Source organism: Papio anubis, chromosome 7 (genome assembly GCF_008728515.1).
Source record: "Papio anubis isolate 15944 chromosome 7, Panubis1.0, whole genome shotgun sequence".
Lineage (NCBI taxonomy): Eukaryota > Metazoa > Chordata > Mammalia > Primates > Cercopithecidae > Papio > Papio anubis.
In genome coordinates this window covers 32,788,011-32,815,846 of record NC_044982.1, presented here as the reverse complement: position 1 = coordinate 32,815,846, position 27,836 = coordinate 32,788,011, and the positions used below count along the sequence as shown (strand labels likewise).

The 27,836-nt window shown below is 42.1% G+C and overlaps 2 protein-coding genes across 17 annotated transcripts in view; both read left to right on the top strand.

The window, feature by feature from the left end:
• Positions 1-2,904, top strand: part of PTGR2 (prostaglandin reductase 2) — a 34,721-nt gene extending 31,817 nt beyond the window's left edge. For 4 of the 6 annotated variants that reach the window (XM_009211934.3, XM_009211933.3, XM_017961360.2 and 1 more), the window contains exon 10: positions 1,288-2,641. In XM_009211934.3, the coding sequence (XP_009210198.2) occupies positions 1,288-1,364 (77 nt within the window). In that variant the 3' untranslated portion in view covers positions 1,365-2,641. Of the gene's footprint in view, positions 1-1,287 lie in introns of all 6 variants that reach the window. The other 2 variants (XM_009211935.3, XM_003902031.4) reach the window with 1 other exon arrangement.
• Positions 2,905-3,465: 561 nt separating this feature from the next.
• ZNF410 (zinc finger protein 410) overlaps positions 3,466-27,836 on the top strand; it is a 46,331-nt gene continuing 21,960 nt past the window's right edge. For 2 of the 11 annotated variants that reach the window (XM_021941368.2, XM_021941365.2), the window contains exons 1-7: positions 3,471-4,395; positions 10,110-10,291; positions 11,827-11,962; positions 14,344-14,562; positions 16,418-16,609; positions 22,630-22,780; positions 23,575-23,756. In XM_021941368.2, coding sequence (XP_021797060.1) covers positions 10,259-10,291; positions 11,827-11,962; positions 14,344-14,562; positions 16,418-16,609; positions 22,630-22,780; positions 23,575-23,756 — 913 coding nt within the window. In that variant the 5' untranslated portion in view covers positions 3,471-4,395; positions 10,110-10,258. Of the gene's footprint in view, positions 4,396-10,109; positions 10,292-11,826; positions 11,963-13,273; positions 13,329-14,343; positions 14,563-16,417; positions 16,610-22,629; positions 22,781-23,574; positions 23,757-27,836 lie in introns of all 11 variants that reach the window. The other 9 variants (XM_031667992.1, XR_004184868.1, XR_004184867.1 and 6 more) reach the window with 9 other exon arrangements.

Genomic DNA, 27,836 nt, shown 5'->3' with positions numbered 1-27,836 from the left:
CTCGGCCTCTCAAAGTGCTGGGATTACAGGTGTGACCCACCCCACAGGCCAAAGTCTTTTATCTTTTTATCTTTTAATGCTACCTCTCTGGCCTCCCCTTCCCTGCCCTTCCTTCCCCTTACCTCCCCCTTTTTTTTAAGAGATGATCTTGCTCTGTTGCCCAGGCTGGAGTGCAGTAGCATGATCATAGCTAACTATAACTTATGAACCCATGGGCTCAAGCAATCCTCTTACCAGAGTAGCTGGGACTACAATTACCTGCCACTATGCCCAGCCTTTTTTTTTTCTTTTTTTTTTTTAATTTTCCATAGAAACAGGGTCTCACTATATTGTCCAGGCAACTCCTGGCCTCAAATGATCCTCCTGCCTCAGCCTCCCAAAGTGCTGGAATTTACAGGTGGGAATGCCTGGCTCTTTTTTTAATTTTTGAGGTAGGGCCATGCTCTGTCACCCGGGCTGGAGTGCAGTGGTGCGATCATGGTTCACTGCAGCTTCTCCCTCCCAGGCTCAGATGATGCTTCCACCTCAGCCCCCGGAGTAGCTGGGAGTACAGGCACACACCACCACTCCCAGCTGATTTTTGTATTTTTAGTAGAGATAGGGTGTCATCATGTTGGTCAGGCTGGTCTCAAACTCCTGACCTCAAGTGATCCGCCCACCTTGGCCTTCCAAAGTGCTGGGATTACAGTTGCGAGGCCCCATGCCTGGCCTTCACTGACATTTTATTCCCATATTTTTTTTTGCCTCTAGTCTTCAGATACTGTAAACAATGAACATTCATGTACATACCAATTAGATACCAATTAAATATTTTCAGTATAGGCAAAACTTTTTTTAAAGATGTTAATTGGGTTTGTGTATAACTTTTTACTTGAGATTTCTTTTTTTGAGACGGAGTCTTGCTCTGTCACCCAGGCTGGAGTGCAGTGGCCGGATCTCAGCTCACTGCAAGCTCCGCCTCCCAGGTTTACACCATTCTCCTGCCTCAGCCTCCCGAGTAGCTGGGACTACAGGCGCCCGCCACCTCGCCCTGCTAGTTTTTTTTTGTATTTTTTAGTAGAGACGGGGTTTCACCGTGTTAGCCAGGATGGTCTCGATCTCCTGACCTCGTGATCCACCCGTCTCGGCCTCCCAAAGTGCTGGGATTACATTCATGACAATTTTCTATGCTTAATATTGAAAATCACTGAAAAGGTTATTGAAGATAATTTTTTGTGTTGTACCTTTTGGAAACAAGTATGATAGTGACATTTACCTTTTCAGATAATCTACTTTCTCTTTTTCCAGCTGCATTCCAGTCCATGATGACAGGAGGTAACATTGGAAAGCAGATAGTTTGCATTTCAGAAGAAATCTCTTTGTAATCGCTGTAAATGTCTTCAAGGCAATCATAGATTTCTTTTCCATTTTGCATATTTTCAAAGATACATTAAAAAATGCTTAGAATATACATAGCTCTCGATTTAAATGTGATCATAGGTGTTATTTTTAGTTGCATAGGGGATTTGATAACAACCATTAATGGATCACACACAATAGGTTTTTAATAGTAACTTTTAGTAATTACTTTTATTAATTTAAAAGAATGCTTGAGAGGCACTTTGTAAAGATTTGTTAAACTGGAAAAGTTTTACATGATCTGATACAACCATTAATGAATCATACACAATAGGTTTTTAAAAATAATAACTTTTATTAATTTAAAATAGAATGCTTAAAATAGAATACTTGAGAGGCACTTAGTAAAGATTTGTTGAACTGGAAATGTTTTACATGATTCTTAAACTGAAACTTGATGTAAAAATAGAATTGAGATGGCCTTTTTTTCACATTGTAGACAGAAAAGAGACTTAATGGTATGATGTGTACATAGGGACTAGGGGCAGGATTGGGAGGTTTCAGAGCTTGTGTAACAGTTTTTGGGATAGGAGACCAGCGGCTTTGGGTTGGGATTAGTATGGGAAGATAAATAACTTAGGTTGGTTAAGTTGACAAGATTTACTCCAGAGGATGATCTCTTTGTATTTGCCAAATAATTTACTGTATAGCCTAAAAACTCAATATATATTGAGAAAAGTGTATGTTTATTTTAGGTTAGCAGGCACATACTGTCAAATAGTTGTAAAGATTGAGAGGGCAAACAGATGTAAACATCAGTTGGAGTTTTAGGTGATTAAAAGATTGACGGCCGGGCCTGATGTCTCAAGCCTGTAATCCTAGCACGTTGGGAGGCAGAGGCGGGCAGATCACTTGAGGTCAGGAGTTCGAGACCAGCCTGGCCAACACAGTGAAACCCCCTCTCTCTAATACAAAAATTAGCAGGGCATGGTGGTGGGTGCCTGTAATTCCGGCTACTCAAGAGGCTGAGGGTGGAGAATCATTTGAACCTGGGAGGGGGAGGTTGCAGTGAGCTGAAATCGCACCATTGCACCCTAGCCTGGGCGACAAGAGTGAAATTCCGTCTCAAAAAACAAAAACAGATTGACAATAAAGACAGCTTCAGAAAATGACAGGACTGAGCAAATTAGCAAATGTTTGTAAACATGAATGTTCAGGAACTGCTGATGTACCTCAAGAGTTTGTTTTATTAATTGTACTCAACCCTCACAGAACAGTAAAACTGAAGATTATTGTTTCTGAATGTTTTGGCTTATGATCGTCTGTCTACACACTGCCAATACACTTTTGTATGCAACATTTGTAATAAGTAGATCAAATTGTGTTGGGAATCAGCCTCTCCAGTTAATACTTGAGTGGCTCTTTCTTGTTACTTTTCCTGGACCATTTCATCTCCTGAGGGGGTTTCACCTTTTCTTTGTATGTTGCTAACTCCCAAATCTCCATCTGTATTTCTCACCTCTTGAGCACTGGACCTTTACCTCCAAGTAAATATCCTCAACTCTGGATTGGCACCTTATACTCTGCTTTTTCTTTTTTTCTTTTTTTGTCTGGCTCTGCCGCCGCCCAGGCTGGAGTGCGGTGGCACGATCTCGGCTCACTGCAAACTCCGCCTCCCGGGGTCAAGCGATTCTTCTGCCTCAGCCTCCAGAGTAGCTAGGATTACAGACGCGTGCCACCACGCCCGGCTAATTTTTGTATCTTTAGTAGAGACGGGGTTTCTTTTCTTTTTTTTTTTTTTTGAGATGGAGTCTCGCTCTGTCGCCCAGGCTGGAGTGCAGTGGCCGGATCTCAGCTCACTGCAAGCTCCGCCTCCCGGGTTTACGCCATTCTCCTGCCTCAGCCTCCCGAGTAGCTGGGACTACAGGCGCCCGCCACCTCGCCCGGCTAGTTTTTTGTAATTTTTAGTAGAGACGGGGTTTCACCATGATAGCCAGGATGGTCTCGATCTCCTGACCTCGTGATCCGCCCGTCTCGGCCTCCCAAAGTGCTGGGATTACAGGCTTGAGCCACCGCGCCCGGCGAGACGGGGTTTCACTGAGTTAGGATGGTCTCTATCTCCTGACCTCGTGATCCGCCCGCCTTAGCCTCCCAAAGTGCTGGAATTACAGGCGTGAGCCACCGAGTCCGGCCTACTCTGCTTTTCTAAAGTGGAATGATCTTCCTCTGAAACGTTTCTCCTTTATTTTAAATCACCATTAGTAATTTGTGTACCCAAACCTGTCATCGAGGCTTATCTTTAACCTTGAAAATCCCTTTTTAAAGATAACTCCTTTAATTCCCCACATTAGTTGAGTCTCATTCTTCCGCACGCAAATATTTAAAAGTAAGTAATTTCAAGAAGTCAGTCAAACGCACAAAGCTTTAACAAGGTGGCATCTAGCTTGGAAGTCAAGTGTTAAAGGCCGCAGTCGGGACATCCAAGACCTCTTTACATCCTAATTACAACACCGAACCCAGACTCACTGTATACCCCGTCCCGTATATAATGCAAAACTTGATTCTGCAAGTTCCTTTCTCAGGCGGTGAAACTTTGAGGTCCTCTCCATGGAGACCTCTGATAAATGTTTAAGCAGTGATCCTTTCTCGTTTGCCTCCATTGCAACGCCTCCGCTGATGGGAAAAACTACTCCCTCCGCTACTGGGGGGTGGCAGTGACGTCAACGAATTAGCTGACCTGTTTTTTCGGGCTTCGCGGACCTAGGAGTCCCGAAGGCCGAGAGTGAGTGACTGGGAGCGGGGAGGCTGCGGCTCCTCCTGTCCGGGGCGGAGCCCTGCGTCGCGGGCCTGGGCAGTCCCCGCCAGCAGCCTTGACGTCTGGGTCTCGAGCGGCGCTGCAGCCACCCAGCCCTGAGGCGAGCGAGTGGGTGTGTGCGTGGGGGGTCGGCCAAACTTCCTGTCCCGCGCTCGAGCTGCTTCCGGCGGGAGCCGGAAGACGCTGTGTGTGGACGGAATACGGGACCGACAGACGGCCGGCCGGCTGCCCAGAACTGGAAGGTGAGCTCGGAGGTGGGCCTGGCCACACCTGCTCGGCTAGGTAGTAACCCAGAGGGCGGGGGCCAGTACCGGCTACTTGGGGCCTGGGGCCGAGTTCACCCCGAGAGAGGAAACCGCCCTCCTTGGGCATCCCTCCAGGATCTGGCGGGCCTGGGAGCGGCCAGTCTGAAGCCCTGCGGCTTTGGCCCTTCCCCTCGCGGGTTTTTAGGGGCGATATTCCTATTCCTTTGCTTGGTTTTGGGGACAGGGATATAGGAACAGACTGTCCTGAGAAAGCCGGAGTCAGCGAGTCCCCAGGGCGGGGGCTCTTGGACTGCACCCGCAGCCGGGGCCTGCCCGCGGACCTTGGGGCCTTATTACTAAGGCCTTTGTGGTGTGGGGTAGAGGATGCCAGGAGGCCTTGCCCTGAATGTTTCGGTCCATAGCTACCCTCTCCTTTCATACCACTTACTTTCTGCGTCTGGAAAAGGGACAGCTGCCTACTCGACTGGGCTGGGTCGCCCGTTTCACCTTTGCCTGTCAGTTAGGGGGGTAGGGGAGAGTGTATGAATTGTGTTTACGGCCTTTATACATTTCATGTCGAATTTATTTTCTGAAATTTCTCAAGATAATCCAATTTATTAAAGTTTATCCCACTTGCTCATGAGGCTCAGAAATGCATTTAGGCACCATTTGGAAGTTAAATATTAAGTTGGGACTTAAGAATTAGTACTTAGGTTGGCACGAAGATCAACGCAGCATCTTTGCAGTAAATAAAAGAAACATTTGGAAATAAAGTCGGGCATTTTGTTAGGGGGTGAGAAATTGCACTTGTTTTTTTCTTAGTGTGGTGCAGAGTAAAAGACAACTAAAGTAGCAGTCAAAAGTTTTAAGTTCTAGTTTTTTACGTTTTGCATCTAATTTTTGGCAAGTTGCTGAATCTCTAGCTCTGGGGAGTTTTTCTGTATAAACGAAAGGGTTTACCCTTAGGGTTATGACAATTATTCTGAGGCACTGAACTTTGAATAGAAGTGACATAAGCATTTCTTTGTTTTGGAAAGGTAACTTGAATGGCTGCCTAAAGGATGCATTGGAAAGAGGAATTTTAAAGGCGGGGTGACCAGTTAGAAGCCTGTTTTAGTAGTATAGTAGAAAGTTACTGAGAGACGCAAACAGGGCTTTACAGTAGGGAATAGAGAACATTCTGGGAACAGAGAATCACGGGAATTATTTAAAAATGGAGAAAGAGATTTAAAGACCTAGAATTTGCAGCTGAGTGGGAGGAAGATTGGGCGATCATTGAAATAGATAATACAAGAAGAACAGGTTTGGTAAGGAAGATAATAATCTGAATTTTGGACATTGTTAGGTTTGAGATGCTGTTGAATGTACATACATGTGGAGATACCTAGCAAGTAGTTAAAAATGAAGGTTTGGAGTTCAGCAGAGATGACTAGAGAAAAATGTGGGTATCATTTGTAGTGTCATTCATTCATTATACAAATATTTAGTACCCACCAGTTGCTTACTGGGAAGCTTGTATGGAAGCCCTTTAAGCTCATAATAAACACATTAGAAGTGGGAAGTGACTGTTAATGGGCACAGGGTTTCCTTGTGAGGTGATGAAATGTTGTAAAATTGATTGTGCTTGTACAACTCTGAATAAACTAAAGACATTTTAATTGTACTCTTTAAATGAGTCAATAGTATGGTATGTGAACAATATCTTAATGAAACTAATTTTTAAAAAAGATTTACATTGCAGTTTTGGAAATCTGTTGAGTAAGGAATTGGGAATAGGAATGTTTAATTGCATATTTGCTGTTACACCTGTAGCTAATTAGTACGTTGCTCTGTTAAAGATGAGATCCCCACAGTACACTTGATAAGATACTGAGTGCTGGCCGGACGCGGTGGCTCAAGCCTGTAATCCCAGCACTTTGGGAGGCCGAGACGGGCGGATCACGAGGTCAGGAGATCGAGACCATCCTGGCTAACCCGCTGAAACCCCGTCTCTACTAAAAAATACAAAAAACTAGCCGGGCGAATTAGCGGGCACCTGTAGTCCCAGGTACTCGGGAGGCTGAGGCAGGAGAATGGTGTACACCCGGGAGGCGGAGCTTGCACTGAGCTGAGATCCAGCCATTGCACTCCAACCTGGGTGACAGAGTGAGACTCCATCTCAAAAAAAAAGATAGTGCTCTAGTACAAATTCTTTTGAGTTCAGTTGCATATCTTAATGCATTCTGCTATTTTCTGTTTTATTCATACTGTACACATACAAATCATAAACTTGGACACCAAAATTGTATGGCAGTACTTAGTTATTATATGAATACCTAGTGCTTGAGAAAATGCTCGTGTTAATTTTTAAAGATTATTGAAGTGAAAACACTGAAATAAAAAGATGTCATAGATAACATATAAAGGACAGTAAATAGTTGTCTGGTTCCTCAGAGATTTTACAATCCTGGAATCTCAAAGTTGGAGGAACCTTAAAGATGACTTAAACAACAAACATCTGATAATTTCTTGGCTTGTTAAGCTGGAATTGGGGAAGAGGAATTCTTGTTTTTTTTGAGACAACCTCCATTCGTTACGCAGGCTGTAGTGCAGTGGTGTGATCGCTGCTATTTCAGCCTCAATCTCCTGGGCTAAAGCGATCCTCCTACTTAGCCTCTCTAGTAGCTTGGACCACAGGCATGTGCCACCATGTGAAACTAATTGAAAAAAAGTGGTTTTTTTTTGTAGAAATAGGGTCTCACTGGCCGAGACTGCACCACTGCACTCCAGCCTGAGTGACAGAGCCAGACCCCCGCTTGAAAAAAAAAAAAAAAAAAAAAAGAGAGAGAGAGAAATAGGGTCTCACTGTGTTGCCTAGGCTGAAAAAAGGAATTCTTAAGCCATGGAGATTCAAGATCAAACCTAGAGAGATGTAATCACTCTTCACGCTAATGATTCCTGCGTACTTCCCCTGTCGGTGGGAGTCTTGGCTTTGCAACTTAATAACTTGGTAATTAAGTATATTACTTAATTACTTAATACTGAGCCTTGGTTCCTTCCTCTCTAAATAGAGGGATGGATAAACATATGAAGCTGTTGCAGAGCTTGAATAAGAAAAATGTGTGTGAAAGAAAAGTCAGGGGCCGGGCGCGGTGGCTCAAGCCTGTAATCCCAGCACTTTGGGAGGCCGAGACGGGCGGATCACGAGGTCAGGAGATCGAGACCATCCTGGCTAACACGGTGAAACCCCGTCTCTACTAAAAAAATACAAAAAACTAGCCGGGCGAGGTGGCGGGCGCCTGTAGTCCCAGCTACTCGGGAGGCTGAGGCAGGAGAATGGCGTGAACCCGGGAGGCGGAGCTTGCAGTGAGCTGAGATCCGGCCACTGCACTCCAGCCTGGGCGACAGAGCGAGACTCCGTCTCAAAAAAAAAAAAAAAAAGAAAGTCAGGGATTTATGATACTTTATGTGGGAAACTTGGAAGGAGCATTTCCATTTATATCTTGTAAATGGTTACTTCTTTTTTTTTTTTTGACACAGAGTCTTGCTCTGTGGCCCAGGCTAGAGTACAATGGCGCGATCGCGGCTCGCTGCAGCCTCTGCCTCCCCCACCTCAGCCTCCTGAGTAGCTGGGACTGCAGGCACGTGCCACCACACCTGGCTAATTTTTTGTATTTTAGTCCAGACGGGTTCCACCATGTTGGCCAGGATAGTCTCAATTTCCTGACCTTGTGATCTGACCACCTCGGCCTCCCAAAATGCTGGGATTACAGGTGTGAGCCACTGGCCCTGGCCTAAATGGTTACTTTTTTACAATGAAAAAGGAGGATTTCAGGCAGCTAGAAAGAGAGAGGGAGGAACCAACAGGAAAAAAAAAAAAAAAAATTTATTCAGGTACTTTTTTTTTTTTAAGATGGAGTCTTGTTCTGTCGCCCAGGCTGGAGTACAGTGATGCAGTCTCAGCTCACTGCATCCTCCGTCTCCAGGGTTCAGGCGATTCTCCTGCCTCATCCTCCGAAGTAGCTGGGATTACAGGCACCTGCCACATGCCCGGCTAATTTTTATATTTTGGGTAGAGACGGGGTTTCACCATATTGTCCAGGCTGATCTTAAACTCCTGACCTCAGGTGACCCACCTGCCTCGGTGCTGGGATTACAGACATGAGCCACCGTGCCCAGCCTAAGTGCCCTCTTTGTTAAGTCTGTCTTGTTCTACCTTTCCATGCTACCTTGTATTAATTGGAAACTTAAAGTACCCATTGATTGAAAATATACCCATCCTGGATACATTTTACCCTGTATGATTATTTGTAATAGTGCTCCCGATTTTAGCAACAATTGTACCAAATAAAATGGACTAACATTCCAAAATCCTGAAAAGAAACTAAACTATTAGAAAGTAAGAATTTAAATTCCAGGGAATGGCAGGGCCTGGTGGCTCATGCCTGTAATCTCAGCACTCTGGGAGGCCAGGACAGGCGGATCACCTAAGGTCGGGAGTTCGAGACCAGCCTGACCAACATGGAGAAACCCTGTCTCTACTAAAAATACAAAATTAGCCAGGTGTGGTGGTGCATGCCTGTAATCCCAGCTACTCCGGGGGGCTGAGGCAGGAGAATTGCTTGAACCTGGAAGGCAGAGGTTACGGTGAGCTGAGATCGTGCCATTGCACTCCAGCCTGGGCAACAAGAGCAAAACTCCATCTCTAAATAAATAAATTAATTAACTAAATAAATTATAGGGAGAGAACAACCGCATCAGGGTCCTGAGAGTACTACCTTTGGGAAACACTCTTCAAATTTTTACTGTTTCTTTAATGTAATTTTTAAAATTATCAAAACGATATGGTTGCCTTTTAGAAAAATCGGACAATTGAGAAAAGAAAATTAAGTCACATCAGCCTACCACACAGTATGGCTACTGTCATAGCTGTATGAATCTCCTTTTACTTTTTCTGATGCTTATTATAACTAGTTTTAATAATAGCAAGTATATAATTTTGTATTTTGTTTTTATAATTTAACATGTCAGTCATCTGTTGCTGCATAGTCTTCATAGCATTTGTTTGTTGGTTTGTTTTTTGAGATGGAGTCCCACTCTGTCGCCCAGGCTGGAGTGCAGTGGTCTGACCTTGGCTCACTGCAACCTCCACCTTCTGGGTTCAAGGGATTCTCCTGCGTCAGTCTCCCGAGTAGCTGGGATTACGGGTGCCTGCGACCATGGTTGGCTAATTTTTGTATTTTTAATAGAGAGGGTTTCACTGTGTTGGCCAGGCTGGTCTCGAACTATTGACCTCAAGTGATCCACCCACTTCAGCCTATCAAAATGCTGGAATTACAGGTGTAAGCCACCATGCCCAACCCTTGATAGCATATTTTGAAGTGACAGTGCCATATTTAATCAATCATTCCCTAATTGGGGTGTGTGTGTGGTGTATGTATATACATTGCTTCCAGTTGTTTATTATTTAAGATGGACATCTTTGGACATAGCTCTATCCATATTTAAGATAGTTTCTTAGATTATTAAAGGTTGAAATACTGCATCAAAGCATAGTATTTTTATGGGTTTGGATGCCTGTTGAGCTTGTTGTATTTTAAAACAAGTGTTTTGGTTTGAATTCTTTATTTGCTTGCTTGTGATTGTTTTTGGATATGTGAAGAAGTGTCTTTATGTACCTGTGTTTTCCCACTGCTCTTAATGCCCCTTCTCTCTTTTTTACCCTATTCTAGGTTAAATTGATTACCCACCTAGTACAACATCTTACAGGAAGAGCATAGTATTTCCTAGAGGAATATGAACATAACAGGAAGGTATCATTGGCTCTGAATTAAATTTGAACTTGTCCCCTGAATAGCTACAGGTTTTGGAAGCTGAATCAATGTTATCAGATGAGTTAGAATCCAAACCAGAGGTGAGCCCAGTCAGCTTGTTTCCTTTTCTTTTGGCGGGCTATATTTCAAAGTTTATCTTTAGTTTAGGGGTCAGCAAACTTTTTATTCAATGAGCCAGATAATAAATATTTTAGGTTTTATAAGTTGTATATGTTTTTCAGTATACGTAAAACCATTATACATTTAGATGATTATGTAATAAAATCTTGTAAATAAAAATATGTTTATGTATAAATATGTACTTACATAAATATGAGATACATGCGATGTATATAGGTGTATACATATATAAATATTTACTACTACAAATTCTTCTTTTGTTTATTTTGTATATGTAAGTATTTTCTTTCTAAATGTGATTAGGGGATTTAAACATTTTTTGTTGTTCACCTTTCTTACTTTAAATTTAGCACATCTGTGTTGCAGAATGGACACTGAATTTGGAACCAGATTACTTAAATTTAAGGATTGGCATTGCTCGTAACTAGTCATGTGACCTTAGACAAGTCACTTAATGTTTCAATTTGATTCCTCAGCTGTAAAATACACCTTAAGGCCGGGTGCGGTGGCTCACGCCTGTAATCCCATCACTCTGGGAGGCCGAGGCAGGTGGATCACGAGGTCAGGAGATCGAGACCATCCTGGCTAACACAGTGAAACCCCGTGTCTACTAAAAATACAAAAAAAAATTAGCGGGGCCTGGTGGCGGGCACCTGTAGTCCCAGCTACTTGAGAGGCTGAGGCAGGAGAATGGTGTGATCCCACGAGGCAGAGCTTGCAGTTAGCCAAGATTGTGCCACTGCACTCCAGCCTGGGTGACAGAGCGAGACTCTTGTCTCCAAAAAAAAAAAATACATCTTAAATCTTACTGGGTTAATGTGATAATTAAATGAGCCAGTACACAGAAAATTGCTTTGTAAAATGTAATCAATATGATGCAGTTGATTTTAAGCCATTATTTTAAAATGTAAGTATTTTTATCATTTCTCTGTTTGACAGAAGGTGGCAGAGGTTAACTTAATTACAGTGAAGTGTCATTTAGCGATAGAGATACATTCTGAGAAATATGACATTAGTTGACTTCATTATTATGCGAACATGGTAGAGTATACTTTCACAGACCTGGATGGTTTAGCCTGCTACATTCCTAGGCTGTATGGTATACCCTATTGCCCCTAAGCTGCAAACCTATACAGCATGTTACTGTACTGAATACTGTAGGCAGTTGAAGCATAGTGGTAAACATTGTGTATCTAAACATATCTAAATGTGGAAAAAGTACAGTAAAAATAGGGTATTACAATCTTACGGGACCATAACTCTGTATGTGGTCTGTTAACTGAAATGTCGTTATGCAGCACATGACTTTATATAAATCAGCTGTTCTCTAGAACAGAGAACTTGATAAAATAACTTTAGATATTATGGTGTTTAGTTTTTCTTTGAATATGGAGGAGACTAGTAAATAGTCTTAATATTATCTTTTGGTAAATTCGGAGGTTTAGATACATTTCTAACAACTTGTATTTCTCAGTGTTGTCTTTTTTCCCCCTAGCTCCTGGTACAGTTTGTTCAGAATACATCCATCCCATTGGGACAGGGGCTTGTAGAATCAGAAGCTAAAGATATTACTTGTTTGTCCCTCCTTCCCGTGACTGAAGCCTCAGAATGCAGTCGGCTAATGTTACCAGGTAAAAATTAAGATCACTAGAGATAGGATAAAGAAGTCTTAAGAGCCTAGCCTACTCTATGTTAGTGGTGGAATGAATATATCACTTAATAACTGACTGGTGGAAACTGTAAAAATTAGGAGTCATGGAGAAAAAGCAACCATGAAATCATTAGTGCTTTGGTAGTTTAAGCCATAGGAATGGATATGATCACCCAGAGAGTGTGAGAGTGGGGATGAAAGTTCAATGCAAAACTATGGAACTATTTATTTAAGGTACAGGGTAGGGCAGGAGAACTTGTAAAGGAGGGAAGAAGCGAAGACTAAAATAGTTGGATGAACATCAGCAGAGTGGAGGCATGAAACCCAGGGGAAATCATTGTATCAAATGCTACTGACAGGCCCAGTGAAATAGGGACTAAAAGGACACCATTATTGACTTTGGCAGAACCTGTTCCATGGAGAGAAGAGGATGGAAAGTCAGGCTGCAGTGACTTGAGTGTACAAGCTGTTTTTTTTGAGACGGAGTGTCACTCTGTGACCCAGACTGGAGTGCAGTGGTGCGATCTCGGCTCACTGCAACCTCTGCCTCCCCTCCCGGGTTCAAGCTAGTCTCCCGCCTCAGCCTCCTAAGTAGCTGGGATTACAGGTGCGCGCCACTATGCCTAGCTAATTTTTGCATTTTAAGTAGAAACGGTTTCACCATGTTGGCCAGGCTGGTCTTGAACTCCTGACCTCAAGTGATCAGTCCACCTTGGCCTCCCAAAGTGCTGGGATTACAAGTGTGAGCCACTGCATCAGGCCTATCAATACATACTTTCTAAAGACTCTCCTGGTACGAGAAGGAAAATGAGAAGGTGATGAGATAGAGGGAAATTTTTTGTTTGTGTTAAGATCTGAGGTATTTGAGGGTTGCTTTATGCTAAGAGGAAAGAACCAGTTAGAAAAGTTGAAGACAGGCCAGGTGTGGTGGCTCATGCCTGTAATCCCAGCACTTTGGGAGGCTGAGGCAGGAAGATTGCTTGAGCCCAGGAGATTGAGACTAGCCTGGGCAACATGGCGAGACCTTGTCTCTACAAAAAATTAAAAATTAGCTGGGCATGGTGGTGTGCACCTGTAGTCCCAGCTGAGGTGGGAAGATCAGTAGAGCCCAGGAGTTTGAGGCTGCAGTAAGCTGTTTTTGCAACACTGCACTCCATCTTGGGTGGATAGAGCAACACCTTAAAAGAAATAGTAATAATAAATTTAAAAAAAAAAATATATATATATATATATATAAAAAACAAACAATAATTAAGGAAATGAAAACAACAGAGTGTCCATCTCCCCTTAGAATGACTGTTATAAAGATGGAAGATAACAAGTGTTGGCAAGGATATGGAGAAAAGGTAACCTTTGTACACTGTTGGTGGGAATGTAAGTTAGTACAGCCATTATGGAAATTGTATGGAAGTTCCTCAGAAAACTAAAAATGGAGCTACCATATGACCCAGTAATCTAACTTGTAGGTATATATCTAAAGGAATTGAAATCAGTAAGTCAAAGATATCTATACTTACATGTTAATTGCAGCATTATTCATAATAACCAAGATAAGGAATCAGTTTTGTGTTCATCAACTAATGAATGGATTTTTTAAAAATGCATTCACTTTCTTTTCCACATTTCCTTTAGTTTTAATTTTAAGTATTTGAGACATACAAACAAGTATAGATAAAAGTAAATGAAAATCCAAATACTTGCCTCCCAGCTCATAAAACACAATATTACAGGCTGGGCGTGGTGGCTCACGCCTATAATCCCAGCACTTTGGGAGGCCAAGGCAGGTGGATCACTTGAGGTCAGGAGTTTGAGACCAGCCTGGCTGGTGAAACACTGTCTCTACTAAAAATACAAAAGTTAGCCAGGCGTGGTGGCACAGAAAAAAATACCACAGCCTGAGGTACAACCAGAGGTAAAAAGGTAATGGCAAAAACTGCAATAGCTTTTGCACCAACCTAATATAAAAGTTAAGGAGAGGGAGCTCTCTACAAGAAAAATAAAATGTAGATCCTATTCTTGAGTTAGTATTCATTGTATAGCTATATTTTTCAAGGAAAAAGTACTGATTTCTGGCTTCAAAAAGGACTAAATTCCATGGTCCAAATGTGAATGGTTGGTTATTCACCAACCATTACTGCCAAGTGACAGAGAATTCTGTTCCTCACATTTTGGCTGAGTGCCTTTAGAACATAAAGCCATCTCTCTGGTCTTCTGTGAGACAGAGTTTTTATTTGTATAATGAGAATGCTGTCTGCTCCTATAAGGATGTTAGCTTCCAAGAGATGTTGGGTGCTGTGTATCAAAATGGTGAGCCCCTGGAGATAGGTGTTACATAAAGCTGTGATATTTTCCCTTTACTAGATGATACTACAAATCATTCTAACTCCTCCAAGGAGGTCCCTTCCTCAGCTGTTTTGAGAAGCCTTCGGGTGAATGTAGGTCCAGACGGAGAGGAGACGAGAGCTCAGACTGTACAGAAATCCCCGGAGTTTTTGTCCACTTCAGAGTCTTCTAGCTTGTTGCAAGATCTACAGCCAAGTGATAGCACTTCTTTTATTCTTCTTAACCTAACAAGAGCAGGTATTCTTTCCTTTTCTTGAGCTCTGCTAATGCCTAAGAAAAAAATTAGGGGTGGGGCATATTTTACTTAGTCATACTTTTTTTTTTTTTTTTTTTTTTTTGAGACGGAGTCTTGCTCTGTCGCCCAGGCTGGAGTGCAGTGGCCGGATCTCAGCTCACTGCAAGCTCCGCCTCCCGGGTTTGTGCCATTCTCCTGCCTCAGCCTCCCGAGTAGCTGGGACTACAGGCGCCCGCCACCTCGCCCGGCTAGTTTTTTGTATTTTTTTTTAGTAGAGACGGGGTTTCACCGTGTTAGCCAGGATGGTCTCGATCTCCTGACCTCGTGATCCGCCCGTCTCGGCCTCCCAAAGTGCTGGGATTACAGGCTTGAGCCACCGCGCCCGGCCACTTAGTCATACTTAAAATAGAAAGAAGCTTTATTATTTTATTATTTTGGAGAATTGGTGTGTCTGGTGACCATTTGAATATGTAGAGGGAGAGGGAGGACTCTAGTATGTCCCATCTTGTTTGGGAAATTATGTAGTGCCATTTACTGAGATCGAACAGGAAGAGCAAGGCTTGGGGGAGGATGATTAGTTCCAATTTATGCCTATTTATGTTGAGATTTTGGAGGTACATTCAGGAGGACATGTCCTTTAGAGAGTTAGAAACAGGAATCCAGAGTTCTAGAAAGGTCTGTTTTGGTGCTTATCAGCATTCAGGAAATGTATGAAACAGTGAGTGTGGATTCTTTGATTCAAGAGAAGTCTGAAGCATAAACAGAAAAGAAGGCAAGTCCGGGACCCTGGGAAAAAACATTTAAGAGGACAACAGAAGAACAGGAAGGAGCAGCTGGAAGGGGATGAAGAGAACTGGAGAGACTGGTAGCGGGGAAGCCAAGGGAGGAAGAAGTTTTAAGGCAGAAAATACACTAAATCATGCCAAATGCTACATGATGGGCTTATTAGTGAGAAGTGTGTGTCTGGTGACCCTAGCAAGAGCAGTTGTTACTGTGGTAGCTAAGGTAGAGGCCAGGGTTAAAGAGATGGGGAGTGGATGGGAGGTAAGACAGTAGATACGCAAGTTAGAAGGTACACTTGTTCAAGAAACTTGACTTTAAAGGAACAGGGAAGAAGGTAATAGCTAGAGAAGTACTTGGGGTTTTCTACTTCTTTTAAAAAATAAGGGTGAGAGACTTGAGTTAGGACATATTTAAAGACTAAGGAAATGCTGGCTGATAGGAAACTGGTTGCAGATGGGAGAGAGGAGATAACAGAAGTATATATGAGGGGATAATTGAAGAATGAGAATGAAATACTGTAGATGGGGGTTAGTCTGGTTGACCAAGAAAGACAGCTTTGCCTCTGAAGTTAGAGGAGGCAAGGTAACGACAAGCCTGTAGACTAAAGGTAGAAAGGTGATAGCCTACTTTTCAATGAGAAGTTTGAGGTAAAAGGCGAAGGTCAGGAATAGCTTATTTAGGACATGGAGAGTTTCTGGGCCAGGCGCAGTGGCTCACGCCTGTAATCCCAGTACTTTGGGAGGCCGAGGTGGGCGGATTACAAGGTCAGGAGTTCACGACCAGCCTGACCCACGTGGTGAAACCCTGTCTCTACTAAAAATACAAAAATTAGCTGGGCATGGTGGCGCATGCCTGTAATCCCAGCTACTCAGGCGGCTGAGGCAGGAGAATCGCTTGAACCTGGGAAGCAGAGGTTGTGGTAAGCCGAAATCGTGCCACTGCACTCCAGCCTAGGTGACAGAGCGAGACTCCGTCTCAAAAAAAAAAAGGTGGGGGGACATGGAGAGTTTCTGAGCCAGGGCAAATAAAAGGCTTGCTTGGTTGCTAACTTTTCATATATTTTGTTTCTTCCAGGTCTGGGCTCTTCAGCTGAGCACTTAGTGTTTGTACAGGATGAGGCAGAAGATTCAGGGAATGATTTCCTCTCCAGTGAGAGCACAGACAGTAGCATTCCATGGTTCCTCCGGGTTCAAGAGTTGGCCCATGACAGTTTGATTGCTGCTACTCGTGCACAACTGGCAAAGAATGCAAAAACCAGCAGCAATGGTGAGGCCTGTTGGCATTTTCCTTGCTGCTATTCTGTGCAAAGAGATTTTGGTAATGCAGTGGCTGGTTTGAGTTGTATATAATTCAAGTTATTTTATTGATGAGAGCAGAAAGCTAGAAATCTGTAAATTGTTTAAATTTTATTTTCTGTAAAATAACTTGGCCATACTAGATTTGTGTCCAAAACCAACTAGTATTCTGAATTCTCAACTTTAAAAATGTACAGAGCCCCTTTTAAAGAAAAAATAATATACATTCTGGGGTTTGAATTGTTTTTATTGTAATGTCTCTTAAATACGCACAAACATCAATTCTGTGTAAACTTCATATACTTAGAGCTCTTACACCCTCATGAAATCAAAAGTTTTATCAGTTAATAGGAATAAAACTACCAAACCCATGAAAATAAAAATAACATTAAGTCATTGTGGCAGAGGATTATGTTTTGCTGAAACTGAATTGCTGCTCCTGGCAGTTTAACAATTAGCTATGATGGTTTTAATGCTTTTTCTTTTTCAGTTCAGCATGCCTGTACTTATTACTCTGTGCCACTTTTCTCTGTTCTAGTAATTTCCAAAGCATTGTCACTGGTTCATTGATGTCACATGGGAACTGAGAAATGCAAACTCTCAGGCCCATGCCAGACCTACTGAGTCAAAAACTTGGTTCTGATACATGTTAAAGCTTGAGAACCACGGCTCTATTCGGACCACTGCAGAATCTTTGCTTATGTAGCATGTCATGAATTCTTTTTTATGTCTGCCTCTGTGTTTTCTCATTAACATGTGACAACTCAGTACTACATGGTTTAATGCTATCATTATCACAAACTAAGCTTAAGCACTTAGTACACAGCTGTTTGGAGTTTATGCAGATTATTTAGTATATGCTTATTATTATTTTTTGATTACCATTCAAATGAAAATAAAAGTTAAAGTTTCTAATAGAGAACTAGAGTTCCCTATGAATATTTTGAAATATTAAATTTTTTTTTTTTGTCTTCTGTTTTTTCCCTTTTTGTAGAGAATGGGGTTTTGCTCTGTTGCCCAGGCAGGTCTCAAACTCCTGGACTCAGGTTCTCCTCCTCCCTCTGGCTCCCTAAGTGCTGGGATTATAGGTGTGAGCAACCATGCTCAGCCAAACTCTAAACTTCTGTTCGTTTTCAAAATACTTAGTTCTGTTTATGACTACCATAGTGCTACTTAGAATGGTTCATTTTACCATTTTGGTAGGACCCTTAAAGTTGAGATTCTTCCTGAGATGTATGTGCCAATCTCTGGATGCTGAAACCTTCAGCATTTCCTCTTACATTGAAGAAATAGTGCCATATTTGCCAATGAGAAGCGGTGTAGGGAGGGGAGCTTGCAATTTAGAATCTGGGGGCTTGGGATCCAAGCCTGGGATCATCATTTATTAGTTCCCTGCCTTGGGCAGTTTAACCTCCCTTAGCTTCAATTTTCTTATGATCTGAACATGGAGATCAGGCAGCTTACCTGATTGACTTGTTATGGAGATTACGTAACATTCTATCTGGGAAATGTTAGAATCGGCAAAGCATTGTGTGGATGTTTTTCTTACTCTCAAAATATGTTGCCTTACTATCTTAACAACTACCTTGTATGCCTGAATATAAATCACCCCAAATAGGCTGGGCATGGTGGCTTACGCCTGTAATCCCAGCACTTTGGGAGGCTGAGGTGGGCGTATCATCTGAGGTCAGGAGTTTGAGACCAGCCTGACCAATGTTGAGAAACCCCATCTCTACTAAAAATACAAAATTAGCTGGGCATGGTGGCGCATGCCTGTAATCCCAGCTACTTAGGAAGGCTGAGACAGGAGAATTGCTTGAACCCGGGAAGCGGAGATTACAGTGAGTTGAGATCGCACCGCTGCACTCCAGCCTGGGCAACAGGAGCGAAACTCGGTCTCCCCAAAAAAAAAATCACCCCAAATATAAGACAGTCTTTTATTTTCCAACAAGTTAATTCCCTAAAAGCCTTTTTTTTTTCCCCCTAACTTAGTTATGTAAACCTTTAGGCATGTAGATAAAATTAACATTATAGGTTGCTATTTGGAAACTTTATGATCTTGGTTATACATACTCATTTTTTTTATTTATTTATTTTTTTGAGACCGAGTCTCTCTCTGTCGCCCAGGCTGGAGTGCAGCAGTGCAATCTGCTCACTGCAGTGCTCACTGCAAACTCCACCTCCTGGGCTCAAGTGATTCTCTGCCTCAGCCTCCCGAGTAGCTGGGACTACATATGCATGCCACCATGCCCAGCTAATTTTTGTATTTTTAGTAGACACAGGGTTTCACCATGTTGGCCATGGCTGGTCTCAAATTCCTGACCCAAGGTGATCTGCCTGCCTCGGCCTCCCACAGTGCTGGGATTACAGGTGTGAGCCACTGCGCCTGCTCCCACATAAACATTTGAATCATATGAAATATATCTATATTGCTTTTACCCACTAACACAAGCTTGTCCAACTCACGGCCTGTGGGCCACATGTAGCCCAGGATGCCTTTGAATGCAGCCCAACACAAATTTGTAAACTTTCTTAAAACATTATGAGTTGTTTTTCTTTTAAAGCTCACCAGCTGTCGTTAGTATTAGTTTTTGTTTTTGTTTTTTTTCTTTTTTTTTTTTGAGACGGAGTCTTGCTCTGTTGCCCAGGCTGGAGTGCAGTGGTGCAGTCTCGGCTCACTGCAATCTCCGCCTCCCAAGTTCGTGCCATTCTCCTGCCTCAGCCTCCCAAGTAGCTGGGACTACAGGTGCCTGCCACCACGCCCGGCTAATTTTTTTTGTATTTTTAGTAGAGACAGGGTTTCACCATGTTAGCCAGGATGGTCTCAATCTCCTGACCTTGTGATCTGCCTGCCTTGGCCTCCCAAAGTGCTGAGATTAAGGCATGAGCCACCGCGCCTGGCCAGTATTAGTATATTTTATGTGTGGCCCAAGACATTTCTTCTTTCAGTGAAAGAAGAATTTTGGCTCAGGGAAGCCAAAATATTGGACACCCTTGCACTAACATGTAATGAAGTGATTTTATTCAATATTTTAGTGCATTTTTAACATAAATATCTTTGTCATTGTCAACACTGAAGTCAGTTTGTGAGTCCTCTAGCATAGATTTTCAGAGCACATTATCTTCATTTATAATCAAAGTTGTTTGAAATACAGAAACATTTTAAGTTTGCATAAGATGTTGTATATTAGGTCAGCAAAGGCCTTTGGGCCAAATCCCCACCGGTTTTTTGTTTTTTTTCTTTTTTTGAGACGGAGTCTCGCTCTGTCGCCCAGGCTGGAGTGCAGTGGTGTGATCTTGGCTCACTGCAAGCTCTGCGTCCCAGGTTCATGCCATTCTCCTGCCTCAGCCTCCCGAGCAGCTGGGACTACAGGTGCCCACCACCACGCCCAGCTAATTTTTAGTATTTTTAGTAAAGACGGGGTTTCACTGTGTTAGCCAGGATGGTCTCGATCTCATGATCGGCCCGCCTCGGCCTCCCAAAGTGCTGGGATTACAGGCGTTAGCCACTGTGCCCGGCCCGCACCTGTTTTTATAATTAAAGTTTTAGAACATAGGCATCCACATTACTTACAGATTGTCTAAGGCTGCTACTATGGCAAAGCTGAGTTGTTGTAACAGAAACCATATGGCAGCCAGTCGCAGTGGCTCACACCTGTAATCCCAGCACTTTGGGAGGCCAAGGTGGGCGGATCACTGGAGGTCAGGAGTTCAAGACCAGCCTGGCCAACATGGTAGAACTCAAATGCACTCTTTTCTGAGGGATTTTTTTTTTTTTAGGGAAAAATTTGCCTTATATTTCTTTGAGCATATATTGATAATCTTCATTGTTGAGCAGGAGGAGTTTCAATAATTTCTTAGCCTTTCCTTATTCTATGTATTCATTTTTCCTATTTTATGATTATATTAATATTCTTATTATATCTATAAAACTGAATCCAGAAAGCCCCTACTATCACTGATTCGAATCACTGTATTAGCATGATGTTTTTGGCCGATGCAGTGGTTCACGCCTGTAATCTCAACACTGGGTGGCCGAGGCAGGTGGATCTGTTGAGCTCAGGAGACCAGCCTGGGCAACGTGGCAAAACCCCATCTCTACAAAAAAAAAAAAAAAAAAAAAAAAATTAACCAGGTGTGGTGGTGCACACCTGACTCTAGTCCCAGCTATTTGGGAGGCTGATGTGGGAGGATCTCCCGAGCTAGGGAGGTCGAGGTTGCAGTGAACTGAGATCATGCCACTGGATTCCAGCCTGGGCAACAAAATGAGACTCTGTCTCAAAAACAAAAACAAAAAAATGTAAAAGAAAAAAGCATGATGTTTAACAGACCTTTCATTAGAAATCAGTTAGCTGGAGTTCTGGGGTTGGTGGGAAGATTCCTTCATGGCATATGTATTTTTGTGCTATATGTGTAGATATTTTTCAGGTAAGCACATTTTTAAAAATCTTGGGGCAATATTAAAGAAAAAGTTAATAGTAACCAGTAGGAAGCATCCTAGGTTCTGCTCTGACCTTGGAGCAATCAGCTTTATGACTAGTATTTGGTAAAGTATAGCAAGGAGAAGATTAATAGATGGGACAGAAACTGCCTTTGATTAGCCATCAGGTTCTAGGGGTTGTGATAGGTACAACATATATATTCTACTTTTGGCTATTGAGGGGGAAATTTGGAGATATAAATCTTATTGCTAAGGTATATATAGTGGAAAGATACACTGCCTGCATATGCTCATAGCAGAATTAAATGACTGTTAATTTTTTTCTCTATTGATGTTCAAGTATTTCTTGAAGAAAGTGAAAGAAAAGGACCACCACCTACTAATTTGGAATTTATATAAAAATTTTTAACTGATTTTGTTTACATTTAAGGGAGGCACTTTGTACTCCTCACCTCTCTTTATTCTGTTGAACAAAACTGCAGTAGATATTTTCTCTTACTTTTTAAAATGTGGTTAGAAATTTAAATTTTGTATTCCTTAAGTATTTTATAACTAAAGAAGGGTGGTACAGGAAATTGGAAGGTGGTGCTTAGTTTCCAGAATGACAGGAAATGGCCAAATTCATTTCAGAAGATGGAAATCTAAAAATGGCTATCTGTCAAAGCCCACACTGAACCAGAATGACTGTTTCTCCTTAAAATACAGTGGGATTTTTTGTTTGTTTGTTTTTGAAACAGGGTCTTACTCTGTTGCCCAGACTGGAGTGCAGTGGTGCAATCTCGGCTCACTGCAGCCTCCGCCTCCTGGACACAAGCAAAATACAGTGTTTTTAACTACTCAGAACTTTGTCATCTTTGTAGCATACTACTCAGGGATAGTGTTGCTATCCCTGCTTCTCACCAAACTGTAATGCAAAGTGGGTTTAATTCTGCTTTCTAAGATTTCTAATAGCAAACCATTTTGGATATCTCTTAAATTTGTCAAAGAGGCCTAGTCTTGTGAAACAAAACATGATAGTTTTTGGTAGTTTTTCCTGGAGTAAGGGAATAAATATGTAGAACACTTGCATTTCTATTGTTTTGTTATATTTATTTATTTATTTATTGACAGATTCTTGCTCTGTCACCCAGGCTGGAGTACAGTGGTGCAGTCACGGCTCACTATAGCATCAACCTCCCAGGCTTAAGTGATCTTCCTGCCTTAGCCTTGGAGCCTCAACTAGAGGCCTGTGCCACCATGCCTGGTTAATTTTTGTTTGTTTGTTTGTGTTTTGTAAAGATACGGTTTCACCACATTGCCCATGCTAGTCTCGGAACTCCTGGGCTCAAGCAGTCCCCCCAGCTTGGCTTCCCAAGTGCTTGGGATTATAGGTGTGAGCACCACGCCTGGCCCAGTTTCTGCTGTTAAGTGTGTACACGGAGAACTGAGGAAGATGAAGATAGATATCTGATTCATGATCTCTAGGAGGAAAGCATAGGAGCTTTACTGTTTGAGCCTAAGTATCTGAGTAGGGTCCTTTCCTGGATTATAAATATGTGACTCTGTTACAGGAGAAAATGTCCACCTTGGTTCTGGTGATGGGCAACCAAAAGATTCTGGGCCCCTTCCTCAAGTGGAAAAGAAGCTCAAGTGTACAGTTGAAGGCTGTGACCGGACATTTGTATGGCCAGCTCACTTTAAATACCACCTCAAGACTCATCGGTGAGCAAATCTGAGATCTCATATTTGGATATATGTTGATGCAAAAGTTGATTCTTCCAGAGGAGCTTGTCCCTCAGGTTGATAGATTACAGGAAAGTAGGGACTCCAGTTAACTTCTGGTTAAGATGTCTTTTTTTCTTTAACAGAAAGATTTGCATTGTCTCATTTATCTCATTCTTGATAAATATTTAATAAGACATTTGGGACCTAAAGACGTTAAACTAAGAGTTCTCAAATTTTATTATAAAACATATTTCCTTTGAGAACTTAAAAGTAACAAGTAAGCATGGGCCCCTACCTTGAACCTATGAAATCAGTTTAAGGGGTGGTGCTAGGCATCTGTAGTTTTTTGTTTGATTTTTTTTTTTTTTTTTTTAAAAGAGACAGGATCTCACCCAGGCTGGAGTACAGTGGCGCCATCATAGCTCACTGCAGTCTCAAACTCCTGTGCTCAAGTCATCTTCCTACCTCAGCCTCAGCTGGGATTACAGACTTGCACCACCACACCTGGCTAATTAAAAAAAAATTTTTTTTGAGACAAGGTCTCGCTATGTTGCCCAAGCTGATCTGAAACTCCTGGGCTCAAGTAATCTTCCTGCCTCAGCCTCCAGAGTAGCTGGGATTACAGGCTGTGAGCCACCACCCAGCTGTAGGTTTAACGAAGTCTTCAGTTGATTCTGATATATCCAGTTTTTGGACTTACTGTTTGCCTTGAGAGTCAATAGGGGCTTTGACTTGTCATCTCTAGCAAAGAGTATTTTCAGATATTTTTGCTTATGTGATTATTTTTGCAGAAATGACCGCTCCTTCATCTGTCCTGCAGAAGGTTGTGGGAAAAGCTTCTATGTGCTGCAGAGGCTGAAGGTACACATGAGGACCCACAATGGAGAGAAGCCCTTTATGTGCCATGAGTCTGGCTGTGGTAAGCAGTTTACTACAGCTGGAAACCTGAAGAACCACCGGCGCATTCACACAGGTATGTGCAGCACCAACATTCCTTTGGGCAGTCTACTCCTTGGCTCTGCATGTTTGCCTATCCTTAGGAAAAACTCAAGTGGGAATAGAAATGAAGGTCTGGGGTTGTTGCTAGAACTCTGAAGATGGGATTTCTTTTTCAAATGACTTGTGGCACTTATAATAATATTTATTGTATTTTTACCTGTGTGTTTAGAGTGGACGATGTTGATTTCTGTCTCCAGGAGCCTAACCTGTAGGGAGAGTTGTAAGACCTTCTCAGACAACAATGATGTGGGGAGATCTGGACAAAATCAGTCTGTGTTCAAATCTTTCTGAACACTGTGCAGTTAAGATTTTGGGCAGTAACATTTATTGAGTCACACAAATCATGCAGAACCTGTTCTAGGCACTAAATGGGGCAGGGTGGGAAAAAATACAAAAGATAAGATGCAATCCCTGACTTTCTCATTAGAGCCTCACAACATGAGAAACAGAATAGAGAAGTTAATTATTCTGGGTCACACAGCATGTTAATATCACAGGAACAAAATAAAGATTCCTTGACTCATAGTCTAAGAGTCTAAGGGTGATTTTCCAAGCCACTTAGTCTAGCATGTTCTAGTATCTAGCCAAAGTATAATCGCTGAACCCAGACCACTCTTAGAATGTGTAACTATTCTTCCCCACTTTCGTTGACTCTTCTTGATTCTTGCATTGGTAAAATGACAGCAGGTAAAATTAAAAGGCGAATATATATATGACATATATAAAATAAAAAGCTTGTATAAAAACATAAGGCATATGTAAAATTAAAAGTAAAAGGCATATATATATACACACACACATACTTTTTTTTTTGTTTTTTGTTTGTTTGAGACGGAGTCTTGCTGTGTTGCTAGGCTAGAGTGCAGTGGTGAGATCTCTGCTCACTGCAAGGTCCGCCTTCTAGGTTCACGCCATTCTCCTGCCTCAGCCTCCCCAGTAACTGGGACTACAGATACCCGCCACCACGCCCAGCTAATTTTGTGTGTGTGTGTATGTTTTTAGTAGAGACAGGGTTTCACCATGTTAGGTAGGATGGTCTCGATCTCCTGACCTTGTGATCTGCCCGTCTCAGCCTCCCAAAGTGCTGGGATTACAGGCGTGAGCCACTGTGCCCAACCTGTACCGTTTTTTAAAATTAGTCAAATGCGGTAGTGAGAAGAGGGGAAAAAGTAAAACAAGGCACTTGATCTATAACTGTGAACATCAGTTGAGATAACTCACTACCTTCGGACCAGCCCTTTGTTGTACCATTTGATAACACTGAACATCATCTTAAAAAGCTTTCTTTTTTTCTTATTTATTTTTGAGACAGAGTCTTACTCTGTCAGCCAGGCTGGAGTGCAGTGATGTGATCTCAGCTCACTGCAACCTCTGCCTCTTGGGTTCAAGTTTTTCTCGTGCCTCAGCCTCCCAGTAGCTGGGATTACAGGTGTGCACTACCATGCCCAGACAATTGTATTTCTAGTAGAGACCGGGTTTTGCCATGTTGGCCAGGCTGTTCTCGAACTCCTGACCTCAAGTGATCTGCTGACCTTGCCCTTCCAAAGTGCTGAGATTACATATGTGAACCACCACACCCAGCCTTAAAACGCTTTTACTTCAAAATATGGCCTGATTTTTCCGTTTTTTTGTTTTTTATTTTTCTCTTTCTAATTCTTTCTGACTTTTATCTGTTAATCTCTGAATTTTTCATCAGTTTCAGAATTTCTCGTTCCTTCTCTTTTACTCAGTGCACTCTCTTGTCACAATCTCAGACCTCAATTTAATTATTTCTCCCTAGATGCCTCACAGATCTGAATCTCAATAATAAATAATAATAATAAAAGTTAGCATTTGTTGAGGCACTTTAATATGTACCAACCACATATATATTACCTCATTTAATCTTTAAGGTAACTTTATGCCTTAGATACTGTACTTACTGATAAAGGAACAGAAGATTAGAGAAAGAAGTGACTTGCCCAATATCATGCAGGTAGGAAATGGCAGAGCTGGAATTTGAATTCTGATATGATCCCAGAGCTCTTCCAAGGATTTTATATTTAAATGCTGACAACTCAGTTTATCTCAAATGTCAAAACTGACCTCAAATCTTTGTTAGTAGTATTGATAGTAATTAAAGCTGCAGTTCAGGTCGGGCACAGTGGCTCACACCTGTAATCCCAGCACTTTGGGAGGCTGAGGCGAACAGATCACTTGAGGGCAGGAGTTTGAGGCCAGCCTGGCCAACACAGTGAAACCCCATCTCTACTAAAAATACAATTAGCCAGGCATGGTGATGGGTGCCTGTAATCCCAGTTACTCAGGAGGCTGAGGCAGGAGAATTGCTTGAACCCGGGAGTTAGAGGTTACAGTGAGCCAAGATTGTGCTACTACACTCCAGCCTGGGAGACAGAGCGAGACTCCATCTCAAAAGAACAATTTTGACTGGGTACAGTGGCTCATGCCTGTAATCCCAGCACTTTGGGAGGCCAAGGTGAGTGGATCATCTGAGGTCAGGAGTTCCAGACCAGCCTGACCAACATGGTGAAATCCCATCTCTACTAAAAATACAAAAATTAGCTGGGGCATGGTGGCGCATGCCTGTAATCCCAGCTACTAGGGAGGCTGAGGCAGGAGAATCGCTTGAACCCAGGAGGCAGAGGATGCAGTGAATGGAGATCGCGCCATTGTACTCCAGACTGGGCAACAAGAGCAAAACTCTGTCTCAAAAAAAAAAAAAAAAGTAAAGCTGCTAATTCAGTGGCTTACTATGAGGGCTTACTATGTGCCAGGCACCATGCTGAATATTTACCTGGTATTATCTCATTTAATCCTCAAAACACTTTTGAAATTGTATTATTTCCGTATTATAGATGAAAAGCTGATTTTTAAAGAGATTAAACACCTTCCCCATACAAATAAGTGGTAGTGCCAGGATTTGAAGTCAGAATTGGATTAAAAGACCCCAAAGGCCATGTTTTTCACCATTTTGCTGCATTGCCTTTTAAACCTGTTCCTTCTCCTGTGTCCCTTATCCCAGTGAAATAACCATCCTCTCAAGTTTCCAAATAGGTATATCCCCTAACCAGCTTGATGCAAATATTTCATGCCATTACATTCTTATGTAGAATATTTTTCTAAATCCTTTTTGTATTTTTAGTTCTTTAGTTCATCTTTTGAAACATTTGACCTTGTAATTACTAAAATGTTCTGTTTTCTTGACATTTGTTCTGTTACATATATTAATGTATTGTTCATTCTTTCAATAACTTTTGAGTACCTAGCATTCTGGGGTAGGGATGAGTATACAAATAAAGCATTGAAAAAAGCTACCGCTGGAGAATCGCAAACATTAAACTGTGTGGTACAGTCTGAAAGAATAGTATAATCTAGCAGTGCTGTTCCTTTCTAGAAAGCTCAGCTCCCGTAATGTCACTGTGCCAGCCTTACTTGCCATTTTCTGAACTTTCCCTTGGCACTCTCAGTTTCAAGGCTCTGCTCACACACTATTTCTTGTGCCTGAAATTTCCTTCCATCCTTGTCATCTTTTAGATGAACTCAAATTCAGCTGCTTACAAAAATTACTGCAAGGGAGCACTTTTTTTTTTTTTTAAATGAATTCATTTGTCTCACACTGGTCTGTGACTTTTAGAGGATAGAGACTGCATCTTTTTTGTTTTTTGTTTTTTGTTTTTTGTTTTTGAGACAGGGTCTCACTCTCTCTCTGTAGCCCAGGCTTGAGCCCAGGAATTTGAGATCAGCCTGGGAAACATAGTGAGACTTCATCTCCAAAAAAATTATACTTTTAGATGGATCTAGAAACTGAGTCATAAAGAAAATTGATGTAAGGTAAAAGTCCTGACCGCATATTCAGTATTAATCTTGATATCCTCAGAGGGTGGGAATCACTGAAGAAGGTAGGTTAATGCAACTCTCTAGCTCTTGGGCCAGGAGGGAGAAGGAAGTATAGGCTTTGAGGCAGCCATTCCAAGGAAAAGGGCAAGGCTGTCAGCGGGATGTATACTAAAAGATCACTGAGAGGCAACACTTGCTAGGTAGCCCAGTTAAAATT